This window comes from Haliotis rubra, unplaced genomic scaffold, assembly GCF_003918875.1.
Source record: "Haliotis rubra isolate DU_JTF1 unplaced genomic scaffold, ASM391887v1 Scf6, whole genome shotgun sequence".
In the NCBI taxonomy this organism is placed as follows: domain Eukaryota; kingdom Metazoa; phylum Mollusca; class Gastropoda; order Lepetellida; family Haliotidae; genus Haliotis; species Haliotis rubra.
In genome coordinates, this window is record NW_025767301.1 from 5,618,533 (window position 1) to 5,636,437 (window position 17,905).

Genomic DNA, 17,905 nt, shown 5'->3' on the forward strand with positions numbered 1-17,905 from the left:
TAGTCCAACCAACACAATTTGTGTTTAAACTGATTACAAGTGCACTAAAACGCACAACATGTTCATGTTGACTAAAGGGAGGTGAGGTGGCCTGGTGGTTTAAGCGTCATGTTGAAGACCCGAGTTCGTTTCTCTATATAATAACATCGGGGTATAGAAGTCTTGGTGGTTAGTCTAGAGGTTAAGGCATTCTCTCGTCACGCCGAAGGTTCGTACCTGTCTTGGGTACAATTTTTGAGGTCCATGTGTGGTGTCTCCCACCGTCATGTAGCTTGAATACGTCCAACACGCGTAAAATCCATCTCACACATTCTCTCACAGCGTAAGTTTTCTCGCTCGTTATGGTTTTGGACTACGATGTAGCACTAGCTTAGGGTTGATTCCCAACACGGGTACAAATGTGAAGTCCTTCAGCCGTGTTCCTGGGATATTGCTAGAAGCGGTTTCAAACTCATTTCACGTACTCGGTATGATTTATAATAATATATTTATTAAGGAAACACATATTTATACATGCAGGTATTGGAATACAACTAAAGAAAACGGGAATAGTCCATTCCTCCTTAGGGAGGGTATTCGTTAACACAGCCCAGACAGACTTCAATAAACCTGTGATGATCATATGACGCAGTTTGAAAGTTTGAAATACAAATGTTTACTACTAATTTAGTGTGAGTGAGTGAGTATGTTTAGTTTTACGCCGCACTCAGCAATATTCCAGCTATATGGCGTTGGTCTGTAAATAATCGAATCTGGACCAGACAATCCAGTGATCAACAGCATGATCATCGATCTGCGCAATTGGGAACCGATGCCATGTGTCAACCAAGCCAGCGAGCCTGACCTCCCGATCCGGTTAGTCGCCTCTTACGACAAGCATGGGTTACTGAAGACACATTCTAACCCGGAGTTTCAGGGGTCACTAATTTAACGATAGTTATGAAGTAGATGTACATAAATTAAAAATATTAACAGCCTTCTTTCTTATCCTGTTTTAGGCCAACAAACATAGGTGAACCAAGAGTCGAAAACTGCAACGGCAGTTGGCATTTTAATTGGACCAAAATCAAGGTAGGGTGTGATAATATATTTTCCCAGTGTGCTATTGTTGAACTGCTCCCTGATCAGATATATATGGAATCCTAGAAGGGACGTTGTCGCGTTGTCGCATTGTCGCGTTTTGAATAATATTTTTCTATTCATCCAAAGGGCGACAATGCGACAATGTCGCGTTTTGGTTAATTTTGCCTCTTTTTGCTTGTTTTTGAGAGGGCGACAACGCGACAATATATATATATATATATGTACCTTCTGGGAGTCTATAGATATACCAGCTAATGTGACATGTTTCAAAGTGAATAAAATAATTACTTCTATGTGCTTTACACTTTGCGTCTTCAATATTTCAGCCTCTCCAAAAACAACTAGAGACAGGCTGGCCCAACCTGTTTGTGGACACGAACTTCACCTGGCTCTGGTTGGTGATACTTGTTTTTACACATTTTGCGTTAAAAAGGACAATGCTATGTTAATTACAACGTGAAGCGTTTTACATATATGCAACAACTAAAGAAAACAGGATCTTACTATGCTCCTGTGGCCTTTCAGTGTACAATACAACTAACACTTACTCCTGTAATACGCAAGTCATGCGTTAATCTGGAAATGTGTTTTCTCGGGATTAATATCCGGATAAAGGGAGCTGGTTTGACGTTGAACATTGTACATACATAATGTTTGTTATAGACCATAGGTGGTACGTCTAACATTGTACTCTGTGCGTCAACACATGCTTGTTATAGTCCATTGCTGGTACCTCTAACATTGTACTCTGTACGTCTACACATGCTTGTTGTAGATTATTGGTGGTACCTCTAACATTGTACTCTGTACGTCTACACATGCTTGTTACAGTCCATTGGTGGTACGTTTAACATTGTACTCTGTACGTCTACACATGCTTGTTGTAGATTATTGGTGGTACCTCTAACATTGTACTCTGTACGTCTACACATGCTTGTTATAGACCATTGGTGGTACGTCTAACGTTGTACTCTGTACGTCTACACGCGCTTGTTGTAGTCCATTGGTGGTACGTCTAACATTGTACTCTGTACGTCAGCACATGCTTGTTATAGACCATTGGTGGTACCTCTAACATTGTACTCTGTACGTCTACACATGCTTGTTATAGACCATTGGTGGTACGTCTAACATTGTACTCTGTATGTCAACACATGCTTGTTATAGACCATTGGTGGTACGTCTAACATTGTACTCTGTACGTCTACACCTGCTTGTTATAGACCATTGGTGGTACGTCTAACATTGTACTCTGTATGTCAACACATGCTTGTTATAGACCATGGTGGTACGTGGTACGTCTAACTTGTTATAGACCTCTGTACGTCTAACATTGTACTCTGTATGCTTGCTTGTTATAGACCATTGGTGGTACGTCTAACATTGTACTCTGTACGTCTACACGCGCTTGTTATAGACCATTGGTGGTACGTCTAACATTGTACTCTGTACGTCTACACATGCTTGTTATAGACCATTGGTGGTACGTCTAACATTGTACTCTGTATGTCAACACATGCTTGTTATAGACCATTGGTGGTACCTCTAACATTGTACTCTGTACGTCTACACCTGCTTGTTATAGACCATTGGTGGTACGTCTAACATTGTACTCTGTATGTCAACACATGCTTGTTATAGACCATTGGTGGTACCTCTAACATTGTACTCTGTACGTCTACACCTGCTTGTTATAGACCATTGGTGGTACGTCTAACATTGTACTCTGTATGTCAACACATGCTTGTTATAGACCATTGGTGGTACGTCTAACATTGTACTCTGTACGTCAACACATGCTTGTTATAGACCATTGGTGGTACCTCTAACATTGTACTCTGTACGTCTACACCTGCTTGTTATAGACCATTGGTGGTACCTCTAACATTGTACTCTGTATGTCAACACATGCTTGTTATAGACCATTGGTGGTACGTCTAACATTGTACTCTGTACGTCTACACCTGCTTGTTATAGACCATTGGTGGTACGTCTAACATTGTACTCTGTACGTCTACACCTGCTTGTTATAGACCATTGGTGGTACGTTTAATATTGTACTATGTACGCCTGGACATGCTTGTTATAGGGTCACCATTAGTGTGTTTCTGATGCCGCTCTCATAGGTTGTATAATTTGCGAGAGCATTGCACATCGATCAATTGTACAGATACAATGCAATGATAAAACGCAGTATTTATTCAGTTACCACAGTGACCGACCTATGGTGCTGTGACACATCTTAACTCCATGTACTGACCCACCATCTGTACTCCGGTACACCCATACAATGTACATGCACCGTATGTATTCACTACGTTTCAGGAAACATGAATGGACAGCCCACGGTACATGCGCAGCAAGCCTGGAAGCCACGAACAACGAGTTTCGGTACTTTCAAAAGGTTCTGAGTCTCAACAGTGTAACTGCATTTAATCCCGAAAAGTGAGTTGTTTTGCATTAAACACTATTCCTAATTGCCTTGTCTCGCCGATACACTTAGTGTAAAATGTGACTTTGTAATCGCTTACTTTCACTACACCGACCTCTGGTATTGTGATGTGAGTAGTCATATATTTGATCTTGGCGTCTGAAACCTGCTCACTAGGCATTTGCCAATAAGTATACGGTTGGCATATTTCCAACGATTAACTTTAACTCACTGACAACAGAAAATAAGAAGTAATAGTGAAAGAGTGAGTGGGTGAGTATGTTTTTACGCCGCTTTTAGCAATATTCCAGCAATAGCACGGCGGGGGACACCAGAAATGGGCTTCACACAACAGTAAAGGAAGTGACTAACGAATGACTTATGGATTGGTATGTGTCCTCGTTGAGCGTTTTACGAAAGGTTAAGTGCAATCCCCGGTCGGGTAGTTTCAGCCTTAGCCGATATTACCGGAAGGGAGGTGATGTTGTTTCTCAGCCTGGCGGTCGACAAAATGATGAAAAACACACGAACTGATTGACTCTGTATACTGTGGTAGTGTGTGTGCGTGTGTGTGTGTGTGCGCGTGCGTGCGTGCGTGTGTGACTTGGATATCGGATAATCAATGGTAAAGTGCGACATGGTATCTCAGATAGTGCGTACAGATTTAAGCACACAGACACCCAAAGCACACAGACATACAGACAAACAGACGCCTGTGTGGAATTCACACTTCACCTCATCTCACGCATGATTTGTATTTTTACAGGGCGCTTGAGAATTTTGGAATCACTCCATCATGTACAAAGGCATACTCCGTGAGTAAATTGCTTCTGCTTATAAACGCATTCCCACTGAATCAAAGCAGGTTTTTAAGTCAATCTCGCAACTGTGGTCTGCTTCACATAGACATGCACGTGTACCAATATCGTCCCTGTGCTTCAGCATGAGCGGGTGGTTCATTATCGACCATGTGCTTTACCATGACCCTCACTCTCCTTTGGGAGTTACGCTTATTCAGATCAAAATATTGCATCGCAGATTAATGTTTCCGAAGGCAGTGGTACATGTTTATAGAGTAGAATAACATAGTCATGATGTTCTTCATAGCTTGTTCTACTTTACAGGTCAAAGCCATACAAAAGGCTCTCATGGAGTACTTCCGGTTGGACACTCCCCTGAAGATAATATGTGCAATGCAGAGAGTAACTGTATGTTACTGAGAGAATTATCTGCCAAAACAGATTCCACTGATCGTAAAAGTCGAAACTGAGACTATCGTCCGTCAGAGCACTGCACATAGATCTGATATAAACCACATAAAAATTAGGAAACATTTACAAACAGTGTGGTTTAACGCCTCTTTTAGCAATATCACGGCGAGGTACGCCGGAAATGGGCTTCACACATTGTACCCATGTGGGGTATCGAACCCGGGTCTTCTGCGTTGCGAGCGGACGCTTTAACCACAAGGCTACCCCACCACCACTATTTACAAGCAGTTATAATGAAGGTGTACTGTAGTATTCCAGCTTTATCCAGACAGAAGTAACCAGAGTAAACTTCGTTTTGTTTTACCAAGTTGTTCAATTGTAAATTTTGTACTTTTATGGGTGCACATTGTTTTGAGAGTGGGATAAGACCGGATATACGCTGCCTTTCGGTGAACACCAATGTGATCACCAGTGGTACATTCCTATAAGCTGTCATCACCAATGCCTTTCGCGCCCAGTGAAATCTGTTTCGGCAGACAATCCAGACTCATTAATCTCTGTATGTATAATGACACTAGTGACTGTGTTAATGAGTGAGTTTAGTTTAACGCCACTTTTAGCGATATTCCAGCAATATAACGGCGGGGGCATCACATATTGTACCCATGTTTGGACTGGTACACGTGTAACGAGTGAGTGAATTTTACGCCGATTTTAGCAATATTCCAGCAATATCACGCCGGGGGACACCAGAAATGGGCTTCACACATTGTTCCCATGTGGGGTATCGAACCCGGACCTTCGGCGTGACGAGCGAACGCTTTAACTGATAGGCCACCTTAGGTTATCCCTATACTGACTCTAAATGTAGAGGGTAAGACTAAATTGGGATAACGCCTTTTCCAATTTTGGATAGCAATTTTTATGTTCAAGCTGATTTTCTGTATGCCAAAACAAGAAAAAATAGCATTTGCAAATGGTACACTCTTAGTCACAGACTTTCTACTATGTAGGTTATCATTCAAAATGAGTAAAATCTGCATCTTCGCTGATATAGTCGTATTTAGTATAAGGTCTTCTATATTTACAATAGGTATTCCAAACGTTATCGCGTTTCCAATGCATTTTCAAAATCTATATCGTTATCTCTTGCAGGGTCGCACTATGTTGATGGAGATTCACATGGCGTTGTCCAAAACGTTCAACGTGACAAAAATGCCGAGCAATTCCACAAGCTGCTGCACGCCCGCCGACCAAATCTACATCTTCCCAATCAGCGACATGCATTGTTTTCAGTAGAGGCTGCTTGTTTCAAAATAACTGAAGTGAAAGCATTACGAGAATACACCACTATACACAATGTACGGAAAGAAAAACAATAAGGTTTAAACTATAGAAGAAAATAAACAATACAAGTAAGCATGTGTCGGAGTGTAGGTTCCATATGAACAGAACTGACGGTCGAAGACGTGTCTACCGACGGCGTGGGGGCGGACGGCACGTTGTTGCATTCAGGAAACGGAACCATATGGTGGAGGGAGTGTGACGGTTTGGGGTGACATTTGCGGGAACACCAAGACCGACCTCGTTATCATCAATGGCAACCTGACAGCCCTGACAGACATGCTTTACATACACCTTCGTTATGCAAATTAAATGTTCATATCTATTCGTGTTCGTGTTTGTGTTGTTTGGTAGTTGAAAAATGCTTGCACGTGAGTTTTTATGCCGATTTTTGGGTAGAAAGTCAAACAGTCAAAGTGAAACAAATCAGGATGGGAGCACACATTGCCTACTGCCTACGTGCTGTAATCCTTTCACGAAACATTTATCAGTAAGTGAGTGAGTTTAGTTTTACGTCGCTCTCAGCAATATTCCAGCTATATGGCGACAGTCTGTAAATAATCGAGTCTGGACCAGATAACCCAGTGATCAACAGCATGAGCATCGATCTACGCAATTGGGAGCCGATGACATGTGTCAACCAAGTCAGCGAGCCTGACCACCCGATCCGTTTAGTCGCCTCTTACGACAAGCATGGGTTAATGAAGATCAATTCTAACCCGGATCTTCACAGGTTCTCATTATGATTTTCATAATAATTCAAGGGAAATAACCCTTCCAGACCCAATGCATTTATAATAGAAGTTTGCTCGTGTACAATGCAGTGCTCTCGTGGTAACATTTAGCCGCCTGTGTATCTGTTTATGGTAGTTGCCAGGGTGGGGCAGGGTACGCTCACCTTTCTACGAACACCTGGTATCATCACTATTTGATTGTAATTCATGAGCACATTCTCATGATAAAGTCGTTGTTGGACAATTGTTGAAGAGATTTCGTATGGAAGTGGAAACAGGTTTGTCGCTTGTAATTTCATGTAGCATTTGGTTCCCGTGACAGTATGTTCTGTTCAGTTAAAAATGTCAGTAACGTTTGTCTGACCTGTAAGTACTATATGTCAACATTAGTCTGTCTCACACTATTTTCCCTTCTGCCTAGTTTCCCTGCAATGCTAAATGAAGCAAGTCTAGATTTTCCCTGAATCCCACAACTCACTGGGGCTCCTTTTCAATTTAAATGGGTTTAATTGTTATTATCAAAATTATATATATTCAGGGACTTATTATAAGCCTTAGTCATTGTAATGTACAGGGTAATCGATAATAATTACTCCTATATAGATATCTTTACTACTTATGACGTATTTTGGGTATACTAATTCCCGCGGTATCAGTTGCACTGTCCATGTAGTGTTGTTCCGTGCCAGTGCACTGCAACATATAGTTTACCGTGATCTTTAGATTACGAGAGCTCATACCGTTGGAATTAGTATGTAAAACAGATCCAAGCCTTCTCTTCACCTCGTTACACCAGTCTACCTGATGTGGCGTAATGTATGTAGCGACTTTGGTGTTGACTTGTGCTGCCTCAGGTAAGCTACGTCTCGACATGGGCGCCGCCATGTTGTGACGTCATAGCGAGGTGTTTTAGAAGGTTTCGTATCTAGGATTTTACGTCACAATAGACATAACGGAGACGAGAGATTCTTCGATTAACGGTGGAAAGAGATAGAGGAATCACTGCGAGTTGGATGGTTGCATCTCCATCGTAGGGAAGAAAACCATGAATAACCTGTAAGTTTACACCCGGCTTGCCGGAGGCACTCTACTCAATGAAGCGCATGTAAAATCTTTATTCTGTTGTAAATATATATAATTGTACTGTACCTTATAACTTGTAGAGTAACGCTTTGGGCGGCGTGATTGCATATTGTCTTTACTGTTAGAAGTTTGCTATTGTATATAATAACTTTTGCTGTTGGTAACTTTTATGACTTGTGAAATCATTTACTAGTTAAAACTGCTGTGTTGCCGTGGCTGGAAGAGAGTGATCCACATACCCACATTGTGCGTGGTAACTTTTATGAGTATTATAGCCTCTCCAGCCACCCCCGTCGACCGTTACAGTTTTATGGTGGCAGCGGTGGGATCCATTTTGGATCACCTAGTAAATTGTGACTAGTAAATTAATTTATTATAAATGTCAAGTAATATAGTGAGTAATTTGCAGTTTTATTAAATCATTTGTATAGTACTGAATATATTAGTCATGGCAAGTCCTTTGAGTAGTGCTGATCCTTTGGATGGTCCTGCTGGAAACTTACGTTCTCGTCGGATGCAAATCAATCCAGGAACATTCTCCCCAGGTTACATGAACAATTCTCCTGTTCATAGACAATCTTTTGTTGAACCTGTACCACCACCAAACACACCACCTGCCATGGTGAGCTCAGATTCAAACTTATTGGGTCTTGTGTCACAGCTGTCAAGCTGCGTGATAAATCTATCACAGAGAATTGATTCTCTAGATCGCTCTGCTAAGAATAATTCTGTGGGAAGAATTTCGCTTCAGCTGCCAAAATTTAATGGTACCGGTGATTACCGTGTGTTTGAGTCACAGTTCTCAAACCTTGCAGCCCAGTCCGACTGGAGTAATACTCAAGCCGCCCAGATGTTGGGTTGCGCTCTGCAGGGTGTAGCTCAGAGATTCTATTCTGGCTTACCTGAGAGACAAAGATGTGATTTTTTGTGGCTCTTTCAATGTTTGAGAAGAAGATATGCTAGCTCTCTTCCGGATGTGAGGCGAGAAGAGTTGCTCACCCGTGTTCGCCAGCCAGGAGAACGAATTGCTGATTTGCGTGATGAAATCTGGAGTCTTGCTCAAGGTGCTTACCCTGATTTATCGTACGAACTACAAGAAAGATTTGCTTTTGATGCGTTCAAGAGGGCTGTAGGGAAGGAATCACGACTTCGATTCATGGACCGTGGGGTCAGTACACTTCAAGAGGCAGTTGATGTTGCTGAGGTGTACGAGTCCATTGTAGGGAAGCCCGGTCAGAACAAACCGGTGAGAGCTCTCAGTCCTCATCCTTCTTCTGGAAGAAGAGTTCACTTCAAGGCGGAGGAGGAATCAGAGGACCAGCGCTTTAAGATGTTGACTGATCAATTGTCGGAGCTTCAGAAGACAGTTGAACGATTGGCCTCTGTACAGCAGCAGCAGTCGTATTCAAGACGTCACCGGTCTCAGTCTAGAGGCCGCCCAGGTCACCAAAGATCTGGAGATAAGAATAAACATGTCAATGGTTCAGAGCATCATCAATCTTTTTCCCGAGAAAGAAGAAGATCAGGGGAACGAGGCACTCCTCTCTCTCGTTCACCGAGTACAGGCAGACACTCCAGTACCTGTTATAAATGCAGTGGGACTGGACACTGGGCATCCGAATGTCCAAGTAAATGCCACATTACCGAGCCATCGGGAAACGATCACCCACCTTCCCGGGTTTAGGTCGGGATATGGTGGAGTCTGATAAAAATAGAGCCGCAAATCCTAAAATAACAAAAACAAGAGGTCATATGGAGGGAGAAATTTGTTTGGTTTCTGATCAAGGGGGGACAACTCCTTCAACACTCACTCCATCTGACCCAAATCCTGTCAAGGCCAATTTCCAAGCCTGTTTCAAGATTGGCCATAAAGGCCAACTTGTCAATCTTAAGATTGGAAAGGCTTACTTCACCCTGCTAGTGGATACAGGTAGCCAGGTATCACTAGTGTCCCCTGCCGCGAGTAAACGATTGTCTTCATCTGTAGCTGTCAGTTCTGTGGATTTCATGCTTGAAGCTGTAAATGGAAGTCTGTTTAAAGCCCATGGTCTTTTTCAAGCACCTGTTCATGTGAGTGATGATATTTACCCCACGGTGGAGGAATTCCTGATTGCAGAGGTGGATAATTCCCATGAATGTGATGGTATTCTTGGAGTAGATGTGTTGGAGAGACTTGAGGGTCTGATTGACGTCGCTGGGTCGAGAATCCGGTTGCTTGGCAGTTGGTTGCCAATGGTTGGATCAGAAACCACTGACAGCATTGCTGATGACGTTCACCTACCACCTCACTCCGTTTCCTACGTCCAAGTTTCCTTGCCGGGAGTTAATCAAAAAACGTCCTCGGTCCTTGTTGAACCCTGTAACGACATACTTTTTACACAAGGTTTAATGATGAGTCACTTCATAGTTCATAATGAAACTAAAGCAGCCACAGTTAAAGTCATACACTTTAACTAAGGGGAGAATTATAGGTCAATGTTATGGGACTAAAGTCATAGAACCTTACATAATCCCAAAGAGAGTTTCTAAGGTTAGGGTTGTAAATCCCGAGGTTCCCGAATACTTAGTAGATTTGTTCGAGAGAAGACAAAATAATCTTACCCTGGAACAACAGGAAAAACTCAGAGCAAGGCGTTATTCATCAATCGAATAGTCCTTGGTCTTCCCCAACTGTATTAGTGCAGCGAGCTGATGGTCGTTGGAGATATTGCTGTGATTTTAGGATGCTCAATGGTGTTTCTCGTAAGGACAGCTATCCCCTTCCTCGAATAGACGATTGTATTGACTGTCTAGGAGGGGTAACCATGTTCTGCACGATGGACCTTCAAGCAGGCTACTGGCAAATGGAGATGGACCCTCGAGATCGAGAGAAAACAGCTTTTGTCACTCGTTCAGGACTCTACGAGTGGAATGTCCTCCCATTCGGACTTTGTAATGCTCCGAGTGTTTTTGAGAGACTAATGGAAACAGTCCTGAGGGGCTTACAGTGGAGTGAATGTCTCTGTTTTCTTGACGATATAATTGTCTTTGCAAATTCCTTTGATGAGGCACTTTTACGATTAAAATCTGTCTGGGACAGGTTGACTGTAGCAGGTTTAAAGTTAAACCTTAAAAAGTGTCATCTCTTCAGAGAGAAAGTCATCTTTCTGGGCCATGTAATTTCCGCTGATGGGGTTCACACCCAGCCAGAGAAAATAAACTCTGTTAGATAGTGGCCTACTCCTAAATCTCGCAAAGAGATTTTACGATTCCTGGGGCTTGCAAACTATTATCGGAGATTTATCAAAGACTTCTCCAGAATTGCAAGACCCCTTACCTTGCTTACCAGTCCCTCAGTTGATTTTGAGTGGACTGAGTGTACTGACCGAGCATTCATGAATCTGAAAGAGGATCTGACCTCAGCACCCATACTTGGTTTTCCTGCCCAGGAAGGCGCCATGACCTTGGACACAGATGCTTCCGGTGAGGGAATTGGAGCAGTCCTGTCCCAAGATCAGAATGGCAGGGAAGTGGTTTTAGGTTACTACAGCAAGTGTCTCACCCCGGCAGAGAAAAACTACTGTGTTACACGCCGGGAGCTCCTAGCTGTGGTTACAGATGTCGGTACTGGCATCCCTATGTCATTGGCAGGCCAGTGACTGTGAGAACAGACAACTCTGCGGTAGTCTGGGCCAAGCGAATAAAGCGACCAGTGAACCAAATGGCTTGTTGGCTTCAAGAACTTGGTAATTATGATTTGACCGAGGTTCACTGACCTGGCAGGAAATGCTGATGAGCAATGCAATGCAATGCCCACAATGCAGGAGATTGGACGGACCATGCAGTGTAGAGGTTCCTGACATCAAGGCTTTCTGTTCTGCTATCACCAGATCCCAATCTGCAAAACAAAAGGATATGGGTTTCAGTTGTGAAGAGATGAGAGAGTTGCAGCTCCAAGACCCAGATATCAGCCCAATTTTGAAAGCTAGACAACAAAACAAGCGCCCCGAGTGGAAGGCAGTTTCTGCACTGTCTAAAGCATGCAAAGCCCTATGGGGTCAGTTCCACCGTTTGTCAGTTAGGCAAGGTGTGTTGCATAGGAGATGGGAGAGCAACGATGGAAAGGAGTGGCAATGGCAAATAGTTATACCATCCAGCAGACGTAGAGCAATCCTTGCAGGTTGTCATAACTCACCTTTAGGAGGGCATCTTGGCGTCCTGAAGACATTCGCCAAAGCTGAGCAGTCCTACTACTGGGTAGGGATGAAGATGGCTGTCCGAGATCACTGCCTTCAGTGTGACAAGTGTGTCGTCAGGAAGAGTCCAAGGAAACAAAAAGCTCCTATGAAGGAGTATACCACCGGCTCCCAAATGGAGAGACTAACCACTGACATCATGGGTCCAGTGGACCGCACATCAGCTGGCAACAAGTATATACTTGTTGTTACTGACTCGTTCACTAAGTGGACAGAAGCCTTTGCCATCCCAAATATTGAGGCAAAGACAGTGGCCAAGAAAATTGTTGTGGGTGTGTCGTTATGGTACCCCCAAATTCATACTTAGTGATCAGGGTAGGCAGTATGAAGCCAGTTTGTTCCAGGAACTATGCAAATTGTTGGGAGTGGTGAAAACAAGAACCACTTCTCTCCGACCTCAGGCAAATTGCCAGGTCGAGCGTTTCAATCGTACCCTAGCTGCCATGTTGAGCATTTACACAGACGGGAAACCACGATATTGGGACAAACATCTTCCCTTTGTGATGGCGGTATACAGAAGCTCAAAGCATGAGTCAACTGGCCAAACCCCAAACAAACTCATGTTAGGTAAGCAAGTGCGCATGCCCTTCCACCTGGTTACTGGTGATCCTAATGACCAGCAGCTCACCAGGGATGAGTATGTAGATGAGGTCAAGCAGCAGCTGGAAAATCTTTCGAATCGGCACGGAAAGCACTTAAGCGCTCTTCAGAGGTGCGAAAGAAGCATTAGGATGTTGGAACAAGAGAGTCACGACTTAAAGTTGGTCAACATGTGTGGTTGTATAACCCCCACAGAAGTACCAAGTTAAGTTATAAACTGACTCCAAAATGGTCGAAAGGTTGGGTTGTCACCAAGGTGATTGATGACATCACCTACCGCATTCAAAACGACATCAACAATCCTCCCCGGGTGGTTCATGTAGACCGTCTACGGCCATACCTAGGGAAGGACCCACCAAAATGGTTCCATTCCAAGCAGAATGCTCGAGTTCACTGCCTCTATGGTCCATTGTCCTGAAACACTCAGAGATAAAAACACTATACCCATTTGATAATAGTGGGGTGTAAACTTAAGAGAAGATATGAATTGCTGACGTCACGAATGAATTCTGTATATTCAGTTATCTAGAAATCTATCAAGATTTAAAATGTAGGCGTGTTGGACGCTGTCTGATAGAAATTAGTTGATTGAGGAAATAGAATGACTGGTTCATAGGCTTAATAGCGAGACTAAATTGTAGATGGTGGATTAATCATTAGTACCCTAAAAGCCTAAAAGACATGTTGTTGTTGGAATAACATGGGGAATGGATCTCTCTCTCTTGTTGCCCCGTTCATAACAAACATTTTTTTATATTATATCATCCTACCTACTATGTAATATGTAAATTCTAATCTTCAGGACCGAAAAATCTGTCACCTCACCCTCCCCAGGGGAGGAGGTGCTCGTCCTGGATGAGAACACAAACATCGATATGGACCTTCCGGCAGAAGCAGAGCAGGAAATACATTTCCAGTCTGGAATGGATTGCCCGGCATGTCTGGAGAGAAGCATATTCACACACTTTCCGGCATTTCAGCGCCACTGGACAATGAGACATAGGCCCCAGTTGACCATCTTCCATTGTCCTGTCCTGGATTGCCGAGCGACCTACCATATGTTCCCGGACTTGACCCGGCACTATATGAGGCATCACACCAGCAAGCGGGCCAACCCAAAGAACATGATACAGGCTTGCAGGAAGGCTAGGACAACTGTGGCAACGGACAAGGGGTTCATGGACCCAGAGAAATGGACATTCCCGGCTCGGAAGTCAAAGAAGGCAGCCAAATTTACACCGGCAGCTTCCCAATCAACACAGAAGGAATTACCAGCAGAACCAGTAGATGTCCAGTCCGCTCCTGAGCCGACTGAGAAAGAGAGTAGACCAGTTTCCGTTGGTGAGGTTATTCCTAACCAGTGGGAACTGGCCTATGATCGGGCCCAGCTTGAGATACAGGCCCTGAAATGTCAGGTTTCCCAGTTGGAGAGACAGATAGCCAGGTCAGTTCCGAGCTGGCTTACCACCTTCGACATTCCTGTGACCAGACCGACACTGGATGATTTTATCCGGTCTGGCAGAGAAGCTATGGCTGTCCTTCACGAGGCAGAGGACAGACGGTTCAATGAGCAGTTACCTTTGCGCAGACAAGCTGATGCCTACATCCGAATAATGACCAAGTAAGCTGCCGTTATACTTCGCAACTCTGGAACTATCTGTGGATGTCTCTGGAACTATCTGTGGATCTCTCTGGAACTATCTGTGGATCACTGCTTAACTGGGTGGACCTTACTATTTTGAACTGTATTTAGTCTGGAACTGTGGAAGATATATGTATATTTGTGATGATTGTGTATAATTCTTGGGAATGGTAAGTAGGTAAGTTTTCTTGATTGTATGCAATATGAATTCCACATTATGCCAGTATTATTATCTGTATGAATGTACTGTATACATAATTACCATACCTTTGTATATATGTATATGCTCTTATGTCAGTAAATCGAGACGATTTAAAAATAAAAGAGGGGACATTGTAATGTACAGGGTAATCGATAATAATTACCCTATATAGATATCTTTACTATTTATGACGTATTTTGGGTATACTTATTCCCGCGGTATCAGTTACACTGTCCATGTAGTGTTGTTCCGTGCCAGTGCACTGCAACATATAGTTTACCGTGATCTTTAGATTACGAGAGCTCATACCGTTGGAATTAGTATGTAAAACAGATCCAAGCCTTCTCTTCACCTCGTTACATCAGTCTACCTGATGTGGCGTAATGTATGTAGCGACTTTGGTGTTGACTTGTGCTGCCTCAGGTAAGCTACGTCTCGACATGGGCGCCGCCATGTTGTGACGTCATAGCGAGGTGTTTTAGAAGGTTTCGTATCTAGGATTTTACGTCACAATAGACATAACGGAGACGAGAGATTCTTCGATTAACGGTGGAAAGAGATAGAGGAATCACTGCGAGTTGGATGGTTGCATCTCCATCGTAGGGAAGAAAACCATGAATAACCTGTAAGTTTACACCCGGCTTGCCGGAGGCACTCTACTCAATGAAGCGCATGTAAAATCTTTCTACTGTTGTAACTTTACATAATTGTACTGTACCTTATAACTTGTAGAGTAACGCTTTGGGCGGCGTGATTGCATATTGTCTTTACTGTTAGAAGTTTGCTATTGTATATAATAAATTTTGCTGTTGGTAACTTTTATGACTTGAGAAATCTTTTACTAGTTAAAACTGTTGTGTTGCCGTGGCTGGAAGAGAGTGATCCACATACCCACATTGTCGTAGTACATACCTCTCCAGCCACCCCGTCGACCGTTACAGTCACCATCTGCCCCCAATCTGTTCCTTGTTCTGTCAACGGCATAGCTGGGCCTGCACCTGTGTGTTTCATCAGAGGGGGAAGCTGACATGTCTTTATGTAAAAAGTCTATGGTTTAAAGATGACCTGTTATTGATCATTCATAATAACACTTTAATTCTGATATGCCAGTATCGGGATACGTCATTCTACTGATGATCTGTTCGTAAAATAACGCACACACAAGTTTATCAGTGCTTGTTCACGAGTTATAATGAAGATTTATAGAGAGGGAAATATTTTGAGTTTGACAATCAGACTAGTTTCGCTCTGTGGATGTCAGTGTCATCCCATCTAACTGAAGGTTAAGCTAGTTTATGTCATATCATAGTTTCCCAGCATCGATCGTCATCAACATCTCAGAAAGCACTGACTAGGGAGGCGGAAATTTCACATGCCTGTCTATAATGATGAAATCTGTGTTTCAAGAGCTTTTGATTGGTACACGTGTAAAAGCAGTAAGACACAACATATTGTCCCACATGGTGCAGTATTCATTTTGTTTGACAACCATAGCCACATTTGTTGTTTTTGATATCAGTCATGATCTCTTCGTCAACATCTGTGACATCAGGGGCGGTGGGGTAGCCTAGTGGGTAAAGCGTTCGCTCGTCACGCCGAAGGCCCGTGTTCGATTCCCAACATGGGTAAAATGTGTGAAGCCCATTTCGGTGTCCCCCGCCGTGATATTGCTGGAATATTGCTAAAGCGGCGTAAATTCAAACTAACTCACTCACTCTGTGACATCAACATCTTCTTCCTAGGAACAACTGAACCAACACACCAAAAACAAACCATATGACAAGATTAAAAAAATATGAATCATCGTCAAGCTCTTTCTCCTTGATTATACGTTATGGCTGTATCATTTGATTGGTGTTTACAGCCGCAGTCAGCAATATTCCAGCTATCATAGTGACAAACAGCATGAGTATCGATCTGCACAATTAGGATAAGATGACATGTGTCAACCTAGTCTCCGAGCCTGACCAACCGATCCCGTTAGTCGCCTCTTACGACGCTGTATAAAGGTAGTCGACATAATAATCAATACACATTTCTCATAGCTGGGGGAGAACGTTTAATGCATCATGAGGGTTTAATGTAGTCATAAGATAATAAAGGTTCGATACAACCGGCAAATGGTCTGACGTCCGGCGACTAACGGGATCATGTGGTCGGGCTCGTTGACTTGGTTGACACATGTCATCGGTTCCCAATTGAGCAGATCGATGCTCATGCTGTTGATCAGTGGATTGTCTGGTACAGACTCGATTATTTACAGAACACTGCCATATAGCTGGAATATTGCTGAGTGTGGCGTAAACCTAAACTCACTCACTCACTTTGTAAGCAAAACAAACGATCTTTTTCATTAATGGATAATACTTATATACTTAATACTTAAAAATACTCAGAACCCCATTGCACAAATTCACAATGCAATGTTATTGCTAAGACACTTAAAAGTCCATTCTGTAGTATGGTAGTGACCATCACCTTACTGTCACGGTCACTTGTGGAGCGGAGACCAGCTATATACTGAATGTATGGTAAGAGATGGTTAATCAGTGATCCTTTGTATATGTTGCCTCACCGGCACCGTTGTGAGCAGTCTGTGGGCTAGCCTAGTGGTTAAAGCGTTCGCCCGTCACACTGAAGACCAGGGTTCGACTCCCCCCTTGAGGAACCCATTTGCTGTGTCCTGAGCCGTGATATTACTGGAAAGTGGATAAAGGCGGCGTAATGCACCTATTTCACACAGACCACGAATCCCAGGAATCGTCACGAATTGATAAATTTGAGGATTCGAGCGGATATAAAGAATTGTGCAAATTTTCTGGTTCAATTCGATTCAGTTACGATACAGGTACGATGCAGGTACGAATATTCGTGGGATTTGGCTGGAATCGCACGAATATTGTCAAGAATTCACTACGATTTAAAAGAATCTATTACGAATACTTCTCGAAGGTTAGGAATCAGTTAAGAATACATGTATACCGAATGCACGTATGAATCAGGTACGAAAAAATGAATTCGTGACTATTTTTGACAATTCGTGGGAGATGAACTGGAGTATTAACACCAGCTGCTGATTGCTAGAAGAAGGAGGAGGAGGAGAAGAGCACCCAGGTGGTGGGTTAGACCGTTGCTGACACTAGGTAGAAAACAAGAATATGGTCGCTATAACAGACTGATGCAGGAGATGAGGATGGAAGATGAGAATGCCACCCCACATGTTTGATGAGCTACTGAACAGGATTAGCCCTGTCATCCAGAGGAGGGACACCCACATGAGACCAGCCCTTGATGCCGGAATGAAACTAGCCATGACCCTCAGACACCTGGCTACAGGAGA

General features: G+C 43.2%; 2 protein-coding genes and 1 long non-coding RNA gene across 7 annotated transcripts in view; all 3 read left to right on the forward strand.

Moving 5' to 3' along the window:
* The window catches only part of LOC124255278, a 99,185-nt gene extending 92,791 nt beyond the window's left edge, over window positions 1–6,394 (forward strand). Inside the window, exon 2 of the long non-coding RNA XR_006892662.1 lies at window positions 6,109–6,394. This is a non-coding gene — a long non-coding RNA (uncharacterized LOC124255278). The remainder of the gene's footprint in view (window positions 1–6,108) is intronic.
* The window catches only part of LOC124255273 (ribonuclease Oy-like), a 52,543-nt gene extending 46,149 nt beyond the window's left edge, over window positions 1–6,394 (forward strand). For 2 of the 5 annotated variants that reach the window (XM_046689142.1, XM_046689134.1), the window contains 6 exons: window positions 999–1,071; window positions 1,410–1,477; window positions 3,409–3,528; window positions 4,281–4,329; window positions 4,639–4,722; window positions 5,881–6,394. In XM_046689142.1, the coding sequence (XP_046545098.1) occupies window positions 999–1,071; window positions 1,410–1,477; window positions 3,409–3,528; window positions 4,281–4,329; window positions 4,639–4,722; window positions 5,881–6,024 (538 nt within the window). In that variant the 3' untranslated portion in view covers window positions 6,025–6,394. Of the gene's footprint in view, window positions 1–998; window positions 1,072–1,409; window positions 1,478–3,408; window positions 3,529–4,280; window positions 4,330–4,638; window positions 4,723–5,876 lie in introns of all 5 variants that reach the window. The other 3 variants (XM_046689139.1, XM_046689136.1, XM_046689135.1) reach the window with 3 other exon arrangements.
* Window positions 6,395–7,411: 1,017 nt separating this feature from the next.
* Window positions 7,412–14,609, forward strand: LOC124255271. The gene is made up of 2 exons (XM_046689132.1): window positions 7,412–7,859; window positions 13,524–14,609. Exons 1-2 carry the CDS (start codon window positions 7,849–7,851, stop codon window positions 14,344–14,346), a joined length of 834 nt encoding a protein of 277 aa, XP_046545088.1. The 5' UTR covers window positions 7,412–7,848; the 3' UTR covers window positions 14,347–14,609.
* Window positions 14,610–17,905: the final 3,296 nt, after the last annotated feature.